Source organism: Dendrobates tinctorius, unplaced genomic scaffold (genome assembly GCF_039654945.1).
Source record: "Dendrobates tinctorius isolate UK_male_01 unplaced genomic scaffold, ASM3965494v1 ptg000045l, whole genome shotgun sequence".
Classification (NCBI taxonomy): domain Eukaryota; kingdom Metazoa; phylum Chordata; class Amphibia; order Anura; family Dendrobatidae; genus Dendrobates; species Dendrobates tinctorius.
In genome coordinates, this window is record NW_027361713.1 from 9,046,385 (window position 1) to 9,068,630 (window position 22,246).

At 46.7% G+C, this 22,246-nt stretch overlaps 1 protein-coding gene across 1 annotated transcript in view; it reads left to right on the forward strand.

Moving 5' to 3' along the window:
- The window catches only part of APOBEC2 (apolipoprotein B mRNA editing enzyme catalytic subunit 2), a 157,222-nt gene extending 135,370 nt beyond the window's left edge, over window positions 1-21,852 (forward strand). The window contains exon 2 of the mRNA XM_073575606.1: window positions 20,997-21,852. Within this exon, the coding sequence (XP_073431707.1) occupies window positions 20,997-21,561 (565 nt within the window). The 3' untranslated portion in view covers window positions 21,562-21,852. The remainder of the gene's footprint in view (window positions 1-20,996) is intronic.
- The last annotated feature ends 394 nt before the right edge of the window (window positions 21,853-22,246 follow it).

Below are 22,246 nucleotides of genomic sequence, written 5' to 3' on the forward strand. Positions count from 1 at the left end.
CCATGGAATCCCTGCTGGGGAGCAGGACTTGCTTATACAGGCGGACGTACCCAGGCAGGTGGGTGGAGTTGGTGTCCCCATGGTGCTGCCTGGTGTTCCCCAAGGTGAAGGGGTACGTCCCTGTACTGAGCCGACTAATGATTTAGTCCTTGGCACTCACGCCGAAACTTCGGTTATATCAGAGAAGCCATGTCCCCCTGGTCATGTGGAGGAAGACGACCTGGGAGTGTATATTTCCTCCTCGCCCTCAGAAGGTACTATGTCAGCAAAGGTGATGGTTGGTGAGTTACCTGAAGGCATACCAGAGCTTGTTAACAGTGGAGCAGAAGTCAGTCTGGTGGATGCTCAGTTTGTCCAGACTCATGGTCTGAAGTGTGAGATGCCAGGCAAACCCATAAGTGTCCTGGCCATTAACTCTGTCCCACTGAGCCGGGGGGGTTAAACCAAGTCGTAGAAGACATTGTGCTGTATAGTGAACATCATGATGAGTCCCAATCATACTACGTCTTGGAGGGAAATCCAGCACCTATCGTTGTGGGCCCGGTTTTAGATTGGCGGACTAGGGAAGTAGTCAGCTGGGAGCAGTCGTGTGAGGGCTGCTGCCTAGGGGCTACTGTCTCTGCCGTCTCTCAACAATCGTCCCCTTCCTCACCAGTGAGAGCAGCGGAGGTGCTGCAGGAGAGTAGGGGCAAGGCTCAACCCTCGCCATTAGCCAACCCTGAGAGGCGCAGACCTTGTAGTAGGAGGGGTTGGAGGGTGATGTTTCCCTTGGTGAATTGCGGGGGTATGAGTGTGGTAACACAGGGGGATGCCTCTGTTGTCAGTTCCAGAATGAGTTCACTGAATTTTGACAAACGAATGGGTGGCAATAAACGTTCAGGTCTGGACCTGTGTGAACGAGCATGTATGGGTGGCCACCAAAAGCATCCAGTGGAAGTGTGCTGCGGGGGTCTGGAATTCTCAGGTGATCGGGCTGTATCTGGTGTCAGCTGTCCAGGGCCCGGAGACTTACCAGCTGGAGTTACCCACATACTTGCCCATACACCTCTCGTTCCCCAGATCAGCGCTTTGGAGAAGGGTGGTGCCTCCGGAACATACACTGCCAATACCAGCTATGCTCGTTTGTCGTAAACCTGAAGTGCAGGTAGTTGCAGGTGTGAACTCTGGAACTGGGCATCCCCGCTGTAGGTGGTTCCCTGATGAGGAGCGGTCTTGAGGGTCCAGAGGCCCCTCATTGAGGGAGGGTACTGTCATGATCCAGGTTGAATGATGACAGTTAAAAGCACATGTAACCTTTTTTTCCTTAAGCTGTGTGCTTAAGTTGGTTTTGCCCCCGGTGGCCATTAGGATTATTACACAGTGGTGTCTTTTGTTCTAGCTTGCCCCGGTGGTGGTTAGCGCTATTACACGGGAATCACTAACAGGTGTGATTCCTCTGGCTTAACTATAAAGGTGTGTCATGTGCTCTCACTGGTGTTGGTGATAGTGTTCATTTCAACCATCCTTGGTGGAGAAAGGAGCTAGAGAGAGTTCCTTGCAGTACAGCCAGAGTCCTGGTGTGGAAAGAGTCAGAGGGGATTTCCTTGCAGCTCTGACAGAGCTTGGTGGCAGCTATTCAGGAGGAAAGCTGCATTCTGATGGTGGACTCTTGCTGGGAGCAAGAGCAACAGAGCAAAGCTAAGTGGTGTTTCCCTGTTTGTGCCATTCCTTTATGTGTGTTTCAGTGCAGTGGTGGGATTAGTCTCTGCACTGGCCATTTCACTAGAAAGGGGTAGATGCAGGGCGAGCTAGGGTTTAAAGGTATCCTGAGCGGCGCCCGGTGCAGAACCGGCCTAGGGATAGGTAGGAGTGTAGAGACACTGACTCAGGGGAGTGCAGGAGGTCTCCACGTCCCCGTTCTCTATCGCAGGGCCCACCATTGTAATTGTTTCCCTGGTGTTTCCCCTTATTATTTAAATTCGCCCTGCTGGAGGCGGTGTATCCGGCTTCACGTGAATTTCTGAAATTCGCCTGCTGGAGGCGGTGTATTCGGCTGCATGTCTTATTATTTAAATTCGCCCTGCTGGAGGCGGTGTATCCAGGGTCGCGTGTGTCATAAATTCGCCCTGCTGGAGGCGGTGTGTCCAGTCACACGTAACCGTTACAAAACCAAGGCGCAGACAAATTAACCAACCACTCCATACTCAATGCAGCTCCGCACCCAACGCCCCCAGGCGAACATATGACCTGTAACGCCCAGAGTCCCATCTTCCAATCCGATGTATTACCTTTGATCCCAAGCCCCCAACCACCGCTTCCGTAGCTGCCCCAATCCTGAAGGAATGAGAAGCGAACCTAGATACGTCAATACCCAATCTGGTCAATCCTTTACGAAAAACCGCCACAAACTGGAACCTTGACAAGAAGGAACCGTCAGCATGGCGTAGCAATGGCCCCTCGCCACTCTGTTGCCATGACCTGTAATCCAACAGACAACGCACTGGGCACATCAGAGATCCTGGCACTGCTCCCAAAACCACTCTTTTCCCCCTACCCTCCTGGTCCGTTTTAGACCTCCTGATCCAAAACTCCAAACCACCATCACCCACCACAACATCCTTAGCTAACAAACCCCCACCTGAATACCGACCTGGAGATACCAGTTCCCCACCGTCAATGCCCCATAAAAGGCAAGGGAAAATTCCGCCCGAAAAAGAGAACACTCAAGCCTTAACATACAAAATTCGTCCAACACAGCCCCCAACAATTCGAGAATGCCAAATGACAGCGGACGCCGGAAATCCGCCCGATTACCTCGACGTCTAAAACCCTTGATGGCCTGGCTGACCAAAAACACTTGGTCAAATCAACTTGACCCCGCAAATTAAACCCGAAAGCTAAACCAGCCCTCACCTGTGCTACCCTAGACACTGACCAACCCTCATCCATGAAAACCCAACCATGCCAGCAACGCACCCACTGATCCTCCACAGAGTTCCCACACGAACGTGCCCCCAACCAGTTTTCCCAAGAACTCCACACTGACTGATAGATTGACCAAGTACCAGAAGACCCAGATTAAAGGTTCTGCAGCCCTGAGACCACCTTCCAAAGCCCAGCTGGACACTCCAAACCCGCTTCCTCCGCATCCGGGGCCAAGGACCGAAAACGCTCCCACTGTGAACGAGATAAAGAATCAGCAATGGAATTCCTAATACCTGGCACATGAGAAGCCATCACATGAGCATTAAGCGATAAACAAATCAAAACTAACTGCCGCAAAACTTGAATCGCTGAAGGAGAGGACGCCGCCAAGCTGTTAATGGAACACACGACTCCCATGTTGTCACAATTAAAACGGACCCTTCTGTTCCGAAACTCCTCCTTCCATAGGTTCACAGCCACCAATATAGGAAAAATTTACAACAAAGCAATATTCTTAACTAGGCCCAGCTGAAACCACTCATCAGGCCATGCAGCCGTGCACCACAGGTCCTTAAAATATGCTCCAAAACCAACGCCACCAGACGCATCTGTGAACAAATCCAATTCATCATTTACAACTGCCTCCTCCATGAGCAAACAACGTCCATTGTATTGCTCCAAAAACTTGTCCCACACCTCCAAATCCGCCTTATGTTCACTGGTAAGCCGAACAAAATGATGCAGAGCCCACACTCCCGTCGTAGCGCTTGCCAACCGCCGAGAAAAGACCCTACCCATTGTTATAATGCGACAAGCAAATTCAATTTTCCAAGTATCGACTGAACCTCTCTCAATGACAATTTCTTCAACCGTCTGGCTCGATACACCTGATCCCGCAACGCCTTTACCTTATCTTCCGGTAAACGGAACTCCCATTCCACTGATTCAATCATGATTCCCAAAAATGACAGGCACGTACAAGGCCCCTCTGTTTTACCGGGAGCAAGCGGTACACCAAAACGCTCCACCACCCATTCGACCGCTCTAAGCAACCTCTCACAACAACCTGAATTACCCGGACCGATACACAAAAAAATCAACCAGGTAATGAATCAAAGAATCATAACCCGACACTTCCCGGACAACCCATTCGAGAAAGGAACTGAACACCTCAAAAAACGCACAAGACACTGAGCAACCCATCGGCAAACACCTATCAACAAAAAACTCCCCACCCCAGTAACTCCTCAACAACTTAACACTATCTAGATGAACCGGGAGCAACAAAAACGCCGACTCGATATCTGTTTTAGCCAAAAGTGCCCCCTTGCCACATTTCCGGACAAACTTTGCCACCTCATCAAATGACGTATAAACCATAGAGCACAGCTCCAGGTCAATTCCATCATTTACCGACCTACCACAAGGGAAAGACAGGTGATGAATGAGCCTAAACTTGTTCGGCTCCTTCTTCGGCACTACACCCAGGGGCGAGACGACAAAATCCTCAAACGGAGGATCCTTAAACGGCCCAGACATCCTTCCCAACTTAACTTCCTTCCCCAACTTTTCTAACACCACCTCAGCATATTGGTCAGCTGACCTAAGATTCTTCAGCACCCCATGGTATCTTAAAAGGAGGGGCGGGAATTTTAAAACTGTGCCTGAAACCGGACAACAACAGTTCTGCTTTAACCCCATCCGGAAACCTACTTAGATAAGTGACCATCGCTGCCAGTTTCACTGGCGTCTCCCCCTTTGGAATTAGAACTCTCTGCTTTTCCTTTCTGCTTCCTAAAGCATCTGGAAGCACCATGCGTGGTTCCGCTGCAATAGGAGCAAAGGTGCTTGAATTTGCAGCTCGCCCCGAATTTACACTGCCATCATTAAATTGCAGAGACCCTGTTTCTGGGTGCTCGATTGCCCCGACTGACCGCCTGCCCCTTGGCCACTGCTTTGCACATTTGAAGAACCGGCCCCCCAGGATAGGAATGGCTGAACTTAGTCGACGTCATAACCTTCAACCACAGACTTATGTCTTTCTGGTCCCACCGAATTGCTTGACAAACCGCCTTCCTCTGCCTAAACTGTTCCTCGTAACGGAGCCAAGCCTGACCCCCGTAGATCCTATAAGCCTCCCCAATCGAATCGAAATAGCAAAAAAGAGGAGAACAATTCTCAGGCGCCTTCTCACCAATTACGCTAGCCAAAATAGCAAATGCCTGGAGCCAATTAGCGAATGTTTGCGGAATCAAATGCCATCTCCGTTTTTCCTCCTCCTCTTTTTTGCTATCATCCTTCTTTCCTTTATCCAAGTTAAACTTTTCCAACGGAAGCAGAGAAAAAATATAGATGTATTCGTCCTTCCAGATCTTTTCCTGCACCTTCTTTTTAAGATGAGCGCCCAGTGGGCCCTCAAAGCATACATATACCTCCCCATGCGCCCTGTCATCTAAATGGATCCGACATTCCTTTTCCTTCTCAGTCTGAACCGAAACAGACACAGGGTCAGCTCGGCCAACTGACACCCCGGAAGCCACCCCCGACAGACTGGTCCCTCGCTCCTGCGACCCCACCCAGGCGGCTAAATGCGCCGGAGGCGCTCCAACTCCCTCCATCCGTGCCAACAATTCCCACATAGAAGTCAAAATCTCCCCATGCCCCCCGATCCCTGAAGGAACTTGCTCCCCAACTACCTGGCCTAACGCCGCCAGCCGGCCCCCAACCCACTCCCGACCGCAGGGGACCTCACTAAGGACGAGTACAAACAAGACATGGAGCCATACTCACCGGGCTGCGAGGACGCTGTGACTCCTCCAGCCGCCATTCCCTTATCCCGCTGTTCGTCAACTCCTGAGCTTCCACTCGGACCCTCTGTCCCCAGAGGTCTGCCACCTGCGGAAACAGGCTCTCTCGATGCCGCTGCCCTTCTGGGCCACTCTTTTCTGAGCTCTTCATTACTCCATCCCCCGCTGAGGCCAGCGGGCTGCACAGGCACAGGGGCTTCTGCCTGTGGCCACCCACCTCCCGGACCCCCCACCAACTGCCTCGTGCGCCGTCCATGATGTTCCACTGCCGTTGGTCCAGTCAGGGGGCCCACAGTACTGGGCATACCTGACAGCCCCATCTGATAGGGGCTGCTGGCCGACAATCCACTCTCCAGGTAATTCTCACCACCACCCCGCACAGAGAAGGCAGACCGCCCGGCTCCATGGTGGCCTGCCGTGACGTCAACATTCAGCACCGGTCCGGCGCGTGCAGGCCCCGCCTCCTGCTCAGCCCGGGGAGAAGGCCTTGCAACCGCTGCTGGACCCAGCCCGGCTCGTGGATTCCTCTCAGCCCGGGGCCTGCCCGCTCGCTTACCAGCAGGCACCCGAGCCGGAGGGTCCCTGGAGGGGCTCCGACGCCGGCGCTCGGTCCTGGGAGCAGCGTTGGGGAATAGGCGCTCCGGGGGCCTTACCTGCCGCCTTGCACGGGGAGAGACACCAGCGACCAACCGCTGCTTCCACCGATGATCCCCACAACTTGCCCCTCAAGCCAGCCGGCAGGCTGCGACTCCACTGCAGCACGCAGCCTCTCCAATACCACTGATATGGATTCCATGGCTTCTGGATGGGGGACACTCTCTCGTGGCTCCGGAGTGGGAACTGAGGTAACCGCCCCATAAGCCTACCTCAAATACCCCCCTTTATTTCCATACTCCACCCCCAGCCACTCCCAGGGACAGTTAACCCCCCTCCCTCCAACCCACTGTCATGTGGGCCTCCACTTAGCCGCTGGGGGGGGTTGTGCGGCAAGCTCCGGCTCCTGTCTTTCTTTTTTCTTTTCATTTTACTCTACTTTTTGTTTGGCAGTATTATGAAAAAGCATAGTTTTTGCCTCTTGTTTTTTTATGGTGGTCATAGAAGGGGTTAACTAGTGTGACCTTTTTATAGATGGGGTCTTTCAGGAAGTGGCGATTTTATGACTTTTTTTCATAAAAACATTTATGGCTATATATGCAGGTGCTTCTCACAAAATAAAAATATCATCAAAAAGTTAATTTAATTCAGTTCTTCAATACAAAAACTGAAATATATATAAAGTCATTACAAACAGAGTCATCTATTTAAAGTCTTTATTTCTGTTAATGTTGACGATTATGACTTACAGACAATGAAAACCCAAAAGTCGTTATCCCAGTAACTTAGAATAATTAACCAAAAACACCTGCAAAGGCTTCTTAAGTGTTTATAAAGGTCTTTTAGTCTGTTTCAGTAGGCTTCACAATCATGGTGAAGACTGCTGACTTGATAGATGTCCAGAAATCAGTCATTGACAAACACCACAAGAAAAGTAAATTTTGCATTTCTTTTGGAAATCAAGGTCCTAGAGTCTGGAGGAAGAGTGGAGAGGCACACAATTCAAGATGCTTGAGCTCTAGTGTGAAGATTACACAATCAGTGATGCTTTTGGGGACCATGTAATTTGCTGGTGTAGGTCAACTGTGTTTTATCAAGACCAAAGTCAGCACAGCCATCTACCAGGAAATATTAGAGCACTTCATGAGTGCCTTTGCCAACAAGCTTTTTGGAGGTGGAAATTTCATTCTCCTGCAGGACTTGACACCTGTCCACACTGCCAAAAGTAACAATACCGGATTTAAAAACAACAGTATAACTGTGCTTGATTGGCCAGCAAACTTGCCTGACCTTAACCCCATGGACAATCTATGAGGCTTTGTCAAGAGGAAGATGAGAGACACCAGACCCAATAATGCAGACGAGCTGGAGGCTTCTATCAAAGCATCCTGGGCTTCCATAACACCTTACCTTAGCAGTGCCACAGGCTGAACACCTCCATTCCACAACGCATTTGTGGCATCCTACGTCTTTACCGCCACAAAAGGGTTAAATATGTACTGCTTTGCATGTGTTTTGTGAGCAATGGGAGTTATGCTTTCTCTGCTAGAGACCACAACACACGCACAATTTACCTCACTCCCTTACTTGTCTGAAGCTTAGAGCTTTGCAGACATATCCTAACTGGGAGATGGAGGAGCGGAGTTGTTGTTTTCAGTGAAAAAGAAGAAGGAAAGATGGAGAATGCTCTTGGAAGCCACGCCATGTGCTCCCTCCAGGAGTAAAGCTAAGAAGCATCAGGGAGTCAGCCCCTTGGCCATCCATGCTTTCAGAGCAGGGTGGTAAGCTGAGAGACTGTGAGAGTTTATACAACCAACAGTGGAGTGTTTTCCCTGGGAAGACTGCAGCAAACTAGGATCAGTGAGGGATTGTGCAAGAAGGAACTGGAGCTTCACACAAGATCCAAGCTGCAAGTTGCCAGAGGAGGAATACACAGTGAGTAAGGGCTATACTGGAAAGTTCTAGACTCCGAGAAGCCTTGGTCCCAGAAGGGATTAGAATAGCAGCAAGCTTACACCAAGTCACAGCAGAGTGAAGGATAACTCCCATTCTGCAGAGCAGACTGTAACCTGTTGAGAGTTGTAATATCTCTTCTGAACGGCATCTGAACTACAGTAAATGATAAAGTGACTTTCCATGTCTCCTGCCTTATTACTCCATGCCTTCTACTTTCATCATAATCTCTGGGGGTCAGCCTTGGTTGGAGAGGGTTAAACAACTGCACTGCCATCACCATCTACTCCCCTAGGGATCATCTGCAGTGCCGGCTATACTACAGTCGAACACTCCAACTGGCGTCATGAATCACTACATAAACTTTATCCCTAATCAATACTCCACTTTTACATGACCGCCTGGGGCCACGGACCAGGTCACTGCCACTGTGACACATCCCTTTAAGATGACTGGCCCGGTACCAAGCATCCCTCGGCCTCTGGGGTGCATCATTTTGGCATCACGAACAGGATTCAAACAGGATTCCTTGCGTGCCTAAAGTCCTACAGGAGCAACGACCTGCAGCAACTGAAGCGGTGAGTCGCACCCCTGCAAGGGTTAACTAGGGGGGAAAATGTCTAATCCTGGCGACGCTCAGGTTGCAGCAGCTGCAGCTCCCATATTGCCTCTCACCATGCCTTATATACCGGGTGCAACATGGCTGCCACAGTACACTGGCAAATCGCACACCTTAAGTGACTTCAAAGAAGAGCTGCGCAGCATGTTTGAAATTTACCCTATGTCAGAGGAGCAGAAAGTCAGTATATTTACAAGTCAGCTCAGTGGCGTTGCTCAGAGAGAAGTTAAATCTTGGCCAGCGACTGATAAAAAGACTGTAAAAGATATTTTTGCTAAATTAAAGGATACTTTTGGCACCCGTACTACTTCAGAAATAAAGATGTGATTTTTCAGCTGCAGATAGAAATCACAGGACACTGAGAGACTATGCTCTTAACCTGCAGGAGGCGCTGTGGGACATTAAACAAATTGATCCAGACAGTGTAAGAGATGAGGACAAAATGCTGAAAGAGCAGTTCATTGAAGGTCTTATGTCTGATTCCAGTAAGGCACAACTGCGCATGATGTCATTGCAGATACCTGAAATGGACTTTGTTCAGTTTAAGGACAGATCCATCCGGATCTTAAGAGAATCTACCTATGTCTGCACTGATCAAGTTAAACATCCAGCAGTTACCTACCACCAGGGGGCAGTATCCTCACACCAGGTGCCTGCAGTACAGCATGAGCAGATTCCAGTTGATAATTCTACTGCAGATTTACGGCTGCAAGTACAGGAACTGACTAAAAATATGGCTGCTCTATGTAAAACTGTTCAGACTCTCCAGACTTGTTCCTCCACAGAGAAGATCCAACTAGCATCAAGCCCGGATGATCTCCCATGACGACGGCCAAAGAGGATGCCGCAACATCAGTGACGACTGACTCGCACCGGCAGGAGAACAACAGACCGATTTGACTCTTCTGGAAGACCCATCTGCAGACGGTGCCATAAGGTTGATCATATTGAAAGGGAATGTCCTTTAAATGGGTGACCCCTGCGGCAGAGGACCAACCCCCAGGAGTAAGACAATCTGGTCCAACTAACTGGAGAAACAGGTATGTTGGAGGGCGTCCACTTATACCCGTGGAAGTGGATGGTATCCTCTTCCCCGCCCTCATGGACACTGGATCACAGGTAACCACAATGCCTCACACACTGTACCAGAGATATTGGACTGATGCTGATTTCACCCAACTTCCTGATGGTGACTTGTCATTAATAGCAAGTAATGGTCAACCTCTGATACAGGTGGGGTACAAAGAGGTTGTCATTAAAGTGGAGCTCATAACATTAGACACAAATGTGATTGAAAATTGTTTAAGTGAGGTCATCACCATTTTGAAAGACATAGCCGAGCCAGCCCCGTACAAAGAACAGCATGCCCTCAATAAAGATATCAAGGCCCTTGTGCAGCAACAGCAGGTGGTGTTAACTGGTGGAGAGATTGGTAGTGTAAGGGTGAGTGATCCCTACTCCATTATGCTCGCCCCAGGAGTGAGACCCTCATCTGGTGCAGAGCAGCCATAGGCATCAGAGGACGGGACTACCAAGCTCTCCTTGAACCAGTCTATTCAGATAACAGACCTACTGTGCTGACGGCCAGGGGAATTGTTGCTGTTAAAAGGGGCAGGGCTCCGTTATGTGTTCTGAACTGTGTAGAGGAGGAAGCTTGCTTGCCCCATTATGCAACCGTAGCCAAACTATTCACAGTCAGCAGCAACGATATTCAGGCTGTAGGACACTTGAATCCATCAGAAACGACAGATGGCAATGACTCTTCTATTCAGACGGAGGAATGGTTCCAAAAGATACATGTTGGTACCGACTCAACTCCTGTAAATCAGAAAAATGGAGTGCAGCAGGTGGTACAAGAATACGAGAGGGTTTTCAGTAAGCATCCCTTGAATTTTGGGCAGGTAAAAGGGTTTCAACATAACATCCCCACAGGAGATCACCCACCTATCAAAGAAAGGTATCGTCCTGTACCTCCAACTCATTATCAGAGTGCAAAAGGTATGCTAAGAGAAATTAAACAAGCAGGGGTAATCAGGGATAGCAACAGTCCTTGGGCAGCTCCCCTGGTGATAATCAAAGAGAAAGATGGTACCATGAGCATGTGTGTAGATTACAGACAACACAATTATTCACAAAGATGAATACCCCTTACCGCGCATAGAGGAATCTCTATCAGCATTAAAATCAGCTAGGTACTTCTCCCCTCTGGACTTAACCAGCAGGTACTGGCAGGTTCCTGCTGCTGAGGCAGACAAAGAAAAAACTGCATTCACTACTCCTATGGGGCTATGTGAATTTAATTACATGCCGTTTGGATTGAGTAGTGCCCCTGGGACCTTTCAGAGAATTATGGAATGTTGCTTGGGACATATGAACTTTGAGACTGTGCTATTGTACTTGGATGATGTGATTGTATATTCCAGGACCTATGAGGAACATCTGCAACACCTGGCATAGGTCTTGGAGGCGTTGTCCAACTTTGGCTTAAAGGTAAAGCCATCTAAATGTCATCTCCTAAAGCCCAAAGTGCAGTATTTAGGCCATGTCGTGAGTGCAGAAGGAATAGCACCCGACCCAGACAAAGTGACTGTCATCAGAGACTGGCAAGTCCCACCAACATCCAAGAGGTCAGACAATTCCTAGGCCTAGTGGGATACTACAGATGCTTTATTAAAGACTTTGCTAAATTGGCAGCCCTTCTTCAAGATCTCCTAGTTGGCCAACCCAGAAAGGTCAGAGGCAAGAGTCCCATGATTGAGTGGAAAGCTAGGTTGGATGAGTCATTCAACAGCCTTATGCGAGCACTTACTGGAGAAGAGATCTTAGCATATCCAGACTATGATCAGCCGTTTATCCTGCACACCGATGCCAGCAATGTTGCGTTAGGAGCTATCCTATCTCAAGTGCAGCAGGGTAAGGAGAAAGTCATTGCTTATGCCAGTTGGAAGCTTCGTCCTACTGAGAGGAACCCTACCAACTATAGCTCCTTCAAGCTAGAATTCTTGGCTATTGTTTGGGCAGTGATCGAGAGGTTCAAGCACTATTTGGCCTCATCCAAATTTACCATCTATACGGACAACAATCCGTTAACCCATCTGGAGACCGCCAGGCTCGGCGCCTTGGAACAAAGATGGATGATTCGGTTGTCCAATTATGAGTTAATCATTAAATACTGAGCTGGCACTAAAAACGCCAATGCTGATGCTACTGATCCAGCAGAAGATCTAGAAGACCTGGAAGAAATAGAGATACCAGCATTCCACCGCCACAGTGCCTCTCAAGACTTTAACCATGTGACAGGGAGAAGTCTTGCCATTCACGAAGTTTCCCTTAATCCACTAGCTCACCATGGTTGGGCAGAGACGCAGAGCAGTGACCCGGCTATATGTATGGTCAAAGAACTCCTTGGAGAAGCAGATTCATCTCCAGCTCCTGATACACCTGCAGATGTCCAATAGTTGTGGAAAGAGAGAAAGAACTGTTCCTTTTTGAAGGCAAATTGATCCGAAGAGCTATTAACCCACGTACGCATGAACTGATATGGCAAATCGTGGTCCCCAAAAAGGACATGCCCATGGTCTTGAAAGCTTACCACAATCAAACTGGACACTTTGGTTGGAAAAAGCTGGAAGTAGTCATCCGCAACCACTTCTTCTGGACGGGTATGAGACGGTCTATTGAACAGTGGTGTAGAGAATGCAGCCCATGTAATCTCAGAAGAAAGAATTCTGCCAATCAAAGGGCTCCCTCGAAGCCCATCATCACTAAACAACCTTTGGAACTGGTGGCCCTAGACCACGTGCAACTAACCCCAAGCCGATCAGGGTATACCTATGCCTTAACAATTGTGGATCACTATTCCCGTTTCCTAGTGGTCGTTCCGGTGAAAGACCAAACAGCAAGAACAGCTGAAAAGGCATTCCAGGAATATTTCTGCAGACCCCATGGCTACCCAGATCAAGTGCTGACAGACAGGGGTCCAGCCTTCAAAGCAGAGGTCTTTCAAGAATTTTGCTCCCTCTATGGATGTAAAAAGATCAGAACTACACCATACCATCCACAAGGCAATGGTCTTTGCGAAAAACTGAACCAACTGGTAATCAATTTATTGCAGATCCTACCACAAGAAGAAAGGAACCAATGGCCTGAGAAATTACCTGATTTGATTGAAATGTACAACCATATCCCAACCAGCGCAACAGGATATGCCCCAGCTTACTTGATGCGTGCACGGCCAGGAATACACAGTGAGTAAGGGTTATACTGGAAGTTCTAGACTCTGGGAAGCCTTGGTCCCAGAAGGGATTAGAATAGCAGGAAGCTTACACCGAGTCACAGCAGAGTGAAGGATAACTCCCATTCTGCAGAGCAGACTGTAACCTGGTGAGAGTTGTAATATCTCTTCTGAACTGTATCTGAACTACAGTAAATGATAAAGTGACTTTCCTTGTCTCCTGCCTTATTACTCCGTGCCTTCTACTTCCATCACAATCTCTGGGGGTCAGCCCTGGTTGGAAAGAGTTAAACATCTGTTAAACATCTGCACTGCCATCACCATCTACTCCCTTAGGGATCATCTGCAGTGCCGGCTATACTACAGTCGAACACTCCAACTGGCATCACGAATCACTACATAAACTTTATCCATAATCAATACTCCCCTTTTACATGACCGCCTGGGGCCACGGACTGGGTCACTGCCACTGTGACACATCCATTTAAGATGACCGGCCTGGTACAGAGTATCCCACGGCCTCTGGGGCACGTCACATTGATACAGTAATTGATGCAAAAGGAGCCCCGATCAAGAATTGAGTGCATTTACTGAACATGCATTTCAGTAGGCCAACATTTCGGATTTTAAAATCATTTTTCAAGCTGGGGTTATAAAAGATTCTAATTTACTGAGATAATGACTTTTGGGTTTTCATTGGCTGTAAGCAATAATCATATATGAGTTTCACTTTTTGAATCAAGTAGCTGAAATAAATTAACTTTTTGATGACATTCTAATTTTGTGAGAAGCACCTGTATATTTTTATTATTATTTTCAGATTTTGTAAAAAATATTTTAACTATTTTTTTTTACTTTTTTTACTTTTTTACTTTGTCCCTCTATGGGACTTTTTGCAGTGTGACCACTGTTATAAAGCATAGCAATGCAGTAGCATTTCAATGCTTTATAAACTGTCAATGCTGTGTAAGGAGGAAGACCAGACTGCGGGTACTTGTGTCATGCCAGGTCTGGAATTGTCGAGGCTGCGTCCAGTGTTGCCAGGGGGAAAGAATGGGGGACCGGACAGGTCCCATGACCCGGGGAGAGGCAGCATGGCTAAGTCGGGAAGTGAGCAGGAAGCGTGGGAAAGAGCTCTCAGTTTCCCGCCGGCAGTGAGAGCAGAGAGGTGTGCGGAGACGTGCTCTGGCAGAACTTAGGCAAACGCTCCAGTGAGTGTTCAGAGTGCCACGTGCCCGGCCAAGCAGAGTGCAGTGCTTGCGCGGAGGAGCTGGTGCCAGTGGCAGGACCCTGAGGAGTGTTCCCCATTGCTGATAGACATGCAGCAGCACGCGTGTGAGACACAGAGTCCTGCAGTGCTCCTCACTTTGGCTGCACAGATTTATGGACTACGGGCTCAGCAGGCAAAACCAGTGACTGCCCGTTGCTGCCAGAAGCTGGACCGTGATTTGCTGGAAATTTTCTGAGGACACCACGCCGGCCGTTGCCGGTACGCCATTTCCCATCGGACTCTATGTGCATAAGGGCCAGAGAAGACTATGATAAGTGCAGTTTAAATGAGTTAACCCTTTAACGCCCTTGTTATTGTTCATCGCTCATTATTTATTAACTCCCTGCAAGGAGACCATTGCAATCCCTTTTGTTAAGTAAATAAATAATATTGGTATACAGCCTTGTTCTACAATCCTTGTGTTACTGCATTCCCACACCTGCTTACAGCTGCACTGACAAACAAGGGTGTTACACCATGCTCTGGGCATGGTCTAACAAGCTTGCTAGCACTGGTGACCCGGATATAGTCCTGATGACGTCATATCACTAAGTCAATGATCGACACCTCGTGATGACATCACGGTGATGCAGATCTCTGCCTTCTAAATGCGGCAGCATTTAGGGAGTTAAACTGCTGAGAGAGTTGGCTGTCAGCTGCCAGATTCGTTGAATGCCCAGCGGTGATTGTGCATGCACAGAGTCTGTGCCTGCACAATTGCCAGGACGTATCCGTACATCCAAGGTCATGAAGTCCTTCCCAACTAAGACATATGGATACGTCTAAAGTCATGAATGGGTTAAAAATGATTCCAGTAATTTATGCATGTTAAAAAATCCTGTATAACTCCTTTAATGTCATATGACAGATCACCAATATCAGATAGGTGGAGGGCCGACAGTCAGCATCCTCCAACTATTAGATGTTTGCAGCATGGCAGAGGCCGGATTTATACTGTGTATGGAGCAGAAGACTATTTGCTTTTGTCAGGCCAAATGCTGTAGCTTTATAAATATTGCTATTTCAGTCCAATAAACCATGCCCATCAGGAGAAAAATACATTTTCATAACTTTGGCCTATAAAAAGAATGTGAACGATGTCAAGAAGAAACGTTGTTCCACTGGAAAGCTTTCTACCACAGTTGTTAGTGATTTATCCATGACTGTCGCTTCTCTTGCTATTTTACTGTTCCCAAAACAGAAACGTCAATAACCCCTCTCCAGTTACAGTGGCAGCTGGCCAGCAAACAATAGATGAATGCCTCATGTCCATATATACTCCTGAAAGGTTAAAGACTACTATAAGGCTATTCCTTAAACACTGTATTATACAAAATATATCATTTTGATTTAAATATTGCAAAGAAATGTATCCAAAATTTGAAAAGACACATTTGAAATAATGATGTGTTTTAATATTAACAGTAAATCCTAATATAATCTATCATTCATATTTTGGAAATATAACAGAGAATAAACTAAAATGGCTAAAAGACACACATGACTTGTCTCATCCACTGCAATCTCAGACCCCACATAAGACATAACCTTCATACATTAGTTTTTCCTGGACTGAGCAGTCCATTGGCAATTTTATTTAAGGGAGCTGTCCAATTTCTCATGAAATGTCATATATTCTATAAGCTGATACGTAAGGTCATACTTGACCCCTTAATGTCCAATGACGTGCACAGTATGTCATCAGACATATCCCCTGCTTTGATGAGGGCTCCGGCGCTGAGCCCGCATCAAAGCCGGGACATGTCAGCTGTTATGAACAGCTGACATGTGCCCGCAATAGGCGAGAGTGGAATCGCCGTCCGCCCGCGCCTATTAACTAGTTAAATGCCGCTGTCAAAGCTGACAGCGGGCATTTAAATAGCATTTCCGGCCGCCGGGCCGGAAATGACCTCATCGCCGACCCCCGTCACGTGATCGGGGGTCGGCGTCATGTTGCCTGGACAACCAGAGGTCTCTATGAGACCTCTATGGTTGTTCCAGGCATATGGCTTTCAGCGCCACCCGGTGGTCGGCACTGAAAGCACAGCAGTAAATCTGCTACATATGGGCGATCTGCTCATCGCCCATATGTAGCAGAGCCGATCGGGTTGTGCAAGCTTCTAGCCTCCTATGGAGGCTATTGAAGCATGCCAAAAGTAAAAAAAAAAAATGTTTAACAATAAAAAAAATTAAAAAAGCCTAAAAGTTCAAATCACCCCCCTTTCGCCCCAATCAAAATAAAACAGTAAAAAAAAAATCCCACATACACATATTAGGTATCGCCGCATTCAGAATCGCCCGATCTATCAATAAAAAAAAGCATTAACCCGATTGCTAAACAGCGTAGCGAGAAAAAATTTCAAAACGCCAGAATTACGTTTTTTTGGTCACCAAGACATTGCATTAAAATGCAATAACGGGCGATCAAAAGAACATATCTGCACAAAATTGGTATAATTAAAAACGTCAGTCCGGCACGGAAAAAATAAGCCCTCACCCGACCCCAGATCATGAAAAATGGAGACGCTACGGGTCTCGGAAAATTGCACAAATTTTTTTTTTTTAGCAAACTTTGGAATTTTTTTTCACCACTTAGATAAAAGAGAACATAGACATGTTTGGTGTCTATGAACTCGTAATGACCTGGAGAATCATAATGGCAGGTCAGATTTAGCATCTAGTGAACCTAACAAAAAAGCCAAGCAAAAAACAAGTGTGGGATTGCACTTTTTTTGCAATTTCACCGCACTTGGAATTTTTTTCCCGTTTTCGAGTACACGATATGGTAAAACCAATGATGTCATTTAAAAGTACAACTCGTCCCGCAAAAAATAAGCCCTCACATGGCCATATAAATGGAAAAATAAAAAAGTTATGGCTCTGGAAAGAAGGGGAGGGAAAAATGAAAATGTAAAACCAAAAATACCCCTGGTCGTTAAGGGGTTCACCATAACATGACAAACATTTGATCTATCCACATAATTGCCTCTCCATCTCCGTCCTTTTCTGTACTGGCTTTGCACAGACAAGGTATAGCTTGTGACTGTCATGTCTATTGTTTCCTCCAGGTTAGCATTACATATCAGTTTATGGAATTTATGAAATTTCCTCAAAATTACTTTTAAAGGGTATGCTTCTGTAAGAATATGAACATGCTGCCTACATTTTCCTCTTGAATATACATTGTTAGAATGTTATGGGATATAATATAAAGTGTGACATATAATTTCAAGTGAATTGTGTCCTGCATCTTTGTAAATACCTTGTAATATGTGTAGGAGGAGGAGTCCCCGCTGTGCAGCTGGGCCGGAACCAAGGGGACTGTCACCAAGGTTCATAGGGGGACTGTTTCTGGGGAACATAATTAGGGGATGGACCAGAGAGAGTTCTAGAAGGGATGGGGGTGGAGCAAGTATAAAAGGGGCTGAGGATGCCAGCAGGGGGCACTCGACCAAGCTGGAGAGTAGGAGCAGGAAGGCTAGAGGGCTCTAGAGAGCCAGAGCAAGAGCCAGAGCGAGAAGAAGAGAGCAGCGACTGGAGAGAGAGACTCACCGCAGACAGGAGAGAGACGGCACCGAGCCATCCAGCAGAGAGACACCGACTGCCCAACCGTGCTCCTCGCGGCCGCCACCGCCCGACTCCAGCCCACGGTTGCGGCCTGCCCGCTGCAGCTCCACTCCAGTCCACGGCTGCTGCCTGCCTGCTGCCACTTGCAGCCACCGCTCCACTCTGGCACTACAACCCGCGGCTGTGGCCTGCCCGCTGCCGCCTGTGGCCGCCACAGCTCCACTCCAGCCCGTGACTGCAGCCTGCCCGCTGCCACTTGTGGCCGCCACAGCCCGACTCCGGTCTGCTGCTGCGGTCTGCTCGCTGTTGCCCGCGGCTGCGGATTGTTCGCCGTCAACCGCGGCCGCCGCTGCCTGTCCCCAGCTTGTGGCTGCGGCCTAAACCCTCCGGTCCCCAGGCAACGCCGTCCCGCCTCGGCCGGGAGGCGCAACACAGAGGAACTCTTCAGGGGCCTGCTGTGCCCCCGCATCACCTGGGCGTAGGAACGCCCGAAGTCTCCACCATATCCTCGTCGGCTGGGCCCGGAAGCAACAACGACCACCACTCTGCCAGACGTCAGAGAAGGATAAGTGACACGTTGTCGTTAATACCCTGTAGTTTCTCTGGACCCATAGTCGGCCATACCGCGGCCCTATAGTTATCGTTCTCGACCGGGTGGTCATGTTCGTGTTACCAGTGTATTCTTGTTTTGATCCCTGCGAGGAAAACTGCTGTAAGCTTGTTGGTTAGTTAAGATAGCCCTTATAGGTATAAATATATATAAAAAGTTACATCCTAGTTCATACCGTCTCGTCACTGCATCCCGCGTACCTGCGATCCTTACATATGAATAGTGTAATATAAGTGTTAATATTGTTGAAATGTGTATAGTTGATTATGGGGAAAGTTGAGAGTTAACAATTAGGACTAGCCCAGAATGGAAGTGTTTATGTGGGAAGACAGTCGGGAACTTCCTTCTAGAAAAACAGATAGGGCCTGGAGTGCTGAGTGAGCAAACCAAGTGGTTGGAGGTCAGCAGTGGCATATTCGAGGGTGACTCTTAATGAGAGGAGATCGAAGAGGAGAGATAGTGAGATCCTGAGCATAAGTGAAAGCGAGACAGAGTAGCCTTCCAGTGACGGGTCCTAGGAGAAGACCCAAGCTTGTAACGCTGGAAAGTAATAGGCCTAAATAGTACTGAGTGACTGGGACTAGTGAAAAGTCCCAAGCCGGAGTTTCAGAGCACCAGTAGTGTGGAAAAATGACACAGAACTGCAGAGCAAGGAAATAACACTTGCTAATCAGAACTGTAGCATTAAAGATTGGTTGTGGTGAAGTAGGGATAAATGGTGGATACAGAAAACACTTGAACATACTAATAATGGAAAATGCTTCAAACTATAAATGAAACATAAGAATTTTTACCTGCTATTCCTTGTATATAACTCATATCAAGTTGCAATTCAGTAAAGAGTTTATTTTGTATGGTTGTCTCTTTCATTGAACTGTGAAACATCTGGTCATTTTAAACCAGCAACATCGGTTACATGCGGCCTACACAGGTGTATTGCCCTTACAGTACAAGTCCACATCAGACAGAACCTCAATTTTTATATAACATGCCAGGGCTCCGAAAACAAGTTGTCACAATGGGGGCCTTTGGCTGCTAATCAGGTCCCTACAACTAGGGGCACCATAGTCCAGCCCTCTCCCCTGTATTACTGCTGAAGGTGGTGACGTCGGGTTCTCATGCCTTGCTATGCTCCAATATCTACCCTGATCTGTCCCCTCCACTACCCAGGGTAGTGGGAAGCTGAAGTGTATAGGAACACACAAACCAGACAGAGGTAGATTGACAAGGATAAATTAACATACCAACAATGTGGTACACAGAGGAGTTCAAGGAAGGAGAAACCAAATAGGAGAGAATGAGGATGTGCACACAGACACAACTCCATGCAACAATTTCCTGGACAATCTCCAAACACCAATTCCAACCACCAACACCTCCAACTCCAGAACCAGGCAGTAATAACTAACACTGACAAACCCTAAGTGCTGTAGGCAAGCATATGAAGCAGAGGGGAGTGGCCAATGCTGATTAGCTGAGACAATCCTAGTAGGAAAGCTCAAGGAGCTTATGCTGAACAGATTAACCATTGCACTGCTAGCAAGGAAAATACTTGGTGAAGTATTGGTGAAGTACTTCTAACCAGTGCAGCATGGTCTTCTGGCCTATCTCTGTCACAGTATCCCCTGACATGGGTGCTTCGCCACTAGAAACTAGATGGGTTTTCTGCTACACCTTTTTTTTTTACAGGTGAAACATGTAATATAGCGGTGTTTCACATGCAGTTTTGTGGAAACATACCTATAGAATTGACAGGTTTTTTTTAGAAAAAACACTTCCACTTACTACTTTCCGTTGTCTATATGGAAATAAAATGAATAACATGTTAGGGGAATTTTCAAGCATAACATTTATTTAGTACTATCTTTCTACAAGCTGCAGTTCTTGATTCCTACCCCAACCCCCAATGTAAGTGGTGGTCTTAGATGAAATAACCTCTAGATTGCATGATGAGTCCTTTTTTTGCTATGCATTTTTAGAGATTAGCAAAGTGACAGATGATAAGAGAAGCCTACAGCAGATCTAAAAATATCTTCCAAGTTTCTGTGACACATGAATGTTAAAGTGACAGATGCTCTTTCCAGGGCAGCACAATCACACAGACAGGAAACATTTTGCAATCTTGAAAATGATGACAATAGCAGAGAAAAATGAACAGAGTATATATATAGGGTCCATTCATCTGTCTTCCCAATGATCAGATGCAAGCAAGCTAGATATTTGAGCAATTATATAAGATAGTAGGGAGAGAAATTCTGCAAAAAAAAAAAAAAAGCGTATCTGCGAACCACTAGAATGGAATTTGCTTCTAACTTTAGGATTACAGTGATGAACATTAGATGATGATAGATTAGATTATTGTGAATTACAGTAAATCCTAATAAAAATGTAGAGAATTTCAATCTTATTACCATTGTTTTCTTTTTTCTTATTCCTAGGAGTCGCATTCCTGCTTCTTCCTTTATGTTCCAGTTCAAGAATGTGGAGTATAGCTCTGGGAGAAATAAGACTCTGTTATGCTATACTATAGAACGAGGAGAAGGCCAGATTTTTCGTGGGTACCTGGAAGATGAGCATGCCTCAGCCCATGCAGAGGAGGCTTTTTTCTCCAATGTCCTGCCACAGTTTCTCAGCTCTGGTGCTATCAGTGTTATCTGTTACGTGTCATCTAGCCCATGTGTTAATTGTGCAGCCTGCATTGCTCGATGTCTGCGACGGAATAAGACATTGAAAATACGTTTGATAGTTGCCCGTCTTTTTCAGTGGGAGGAATCTGAAATCCGTGGTGCCCTAAGGGGAATAAGTTCTGCTGGATGTCAACTCCGAATGATGAAGAGCGCTGATTATTTGCATGTCTGGCAAAATTTTGTAGAGCCAGATGTGGTCCTGAATGAAGAAGGGGAAGACGAGCAAAAGAGTGAACAAGCAGCCTTTATTCCGTGGGAAGATTTAGAAGAAAACTCTAGATATTATGAGGAGAAACTGGCAGGAATTTTGAGATAGATAAATAACCAACATCATATGCAAAAGAGCAAATATTGGTCAGGGCAGTAATAATTTTTTTAGAAAGATTGCTTTAATCAGCGGACAGATTTAATCTTTTTTGACTAAACCGAAAAAGTGTTTTTAATTCAGCAAATCACTAAATATGTATTGGAAAAATAATGTTACTTGTTACTCGGAATTAATAATACTTCACGTTTTAAGCGTTGAATAATGTCAGGAGGTGAATATGAGGTGTTCATGGTTGCATCCTGCCATTAAACATTATTAAATGGTTTTCTTTCTCAAAAATGATTGCGAATGTGTATACACCTTACAAGCCATTTCTCTTCATTCTTTCATTTTTGGTGTTTACAGCTTCTTGGATATCCACTTTCTTTTTATTTTGCAACATGTACATGAGTATCTTTTAACTTTTTGAAGTTCTTTAAAAAGCCAAATGGGGAAAAACTTCAGTAAAAAGGATAAACTGAAAGCATTCTTTAAAAAAAATATGGCACGGATGTCAAAAATGCAAAAAATGTCTGTGTATGTAAACTTTTCAGTAATTTATCATAAACTTTTGAGAGAATCTTTCAGCTCTCTTCTTACATGTCTGTGTGAGTAAATACTTGTATTATCCATGAAATAACAATTCTGGAGCATCATTAGTTAAACAGGCTACTGTTCCTCTGTTATTTTTCCT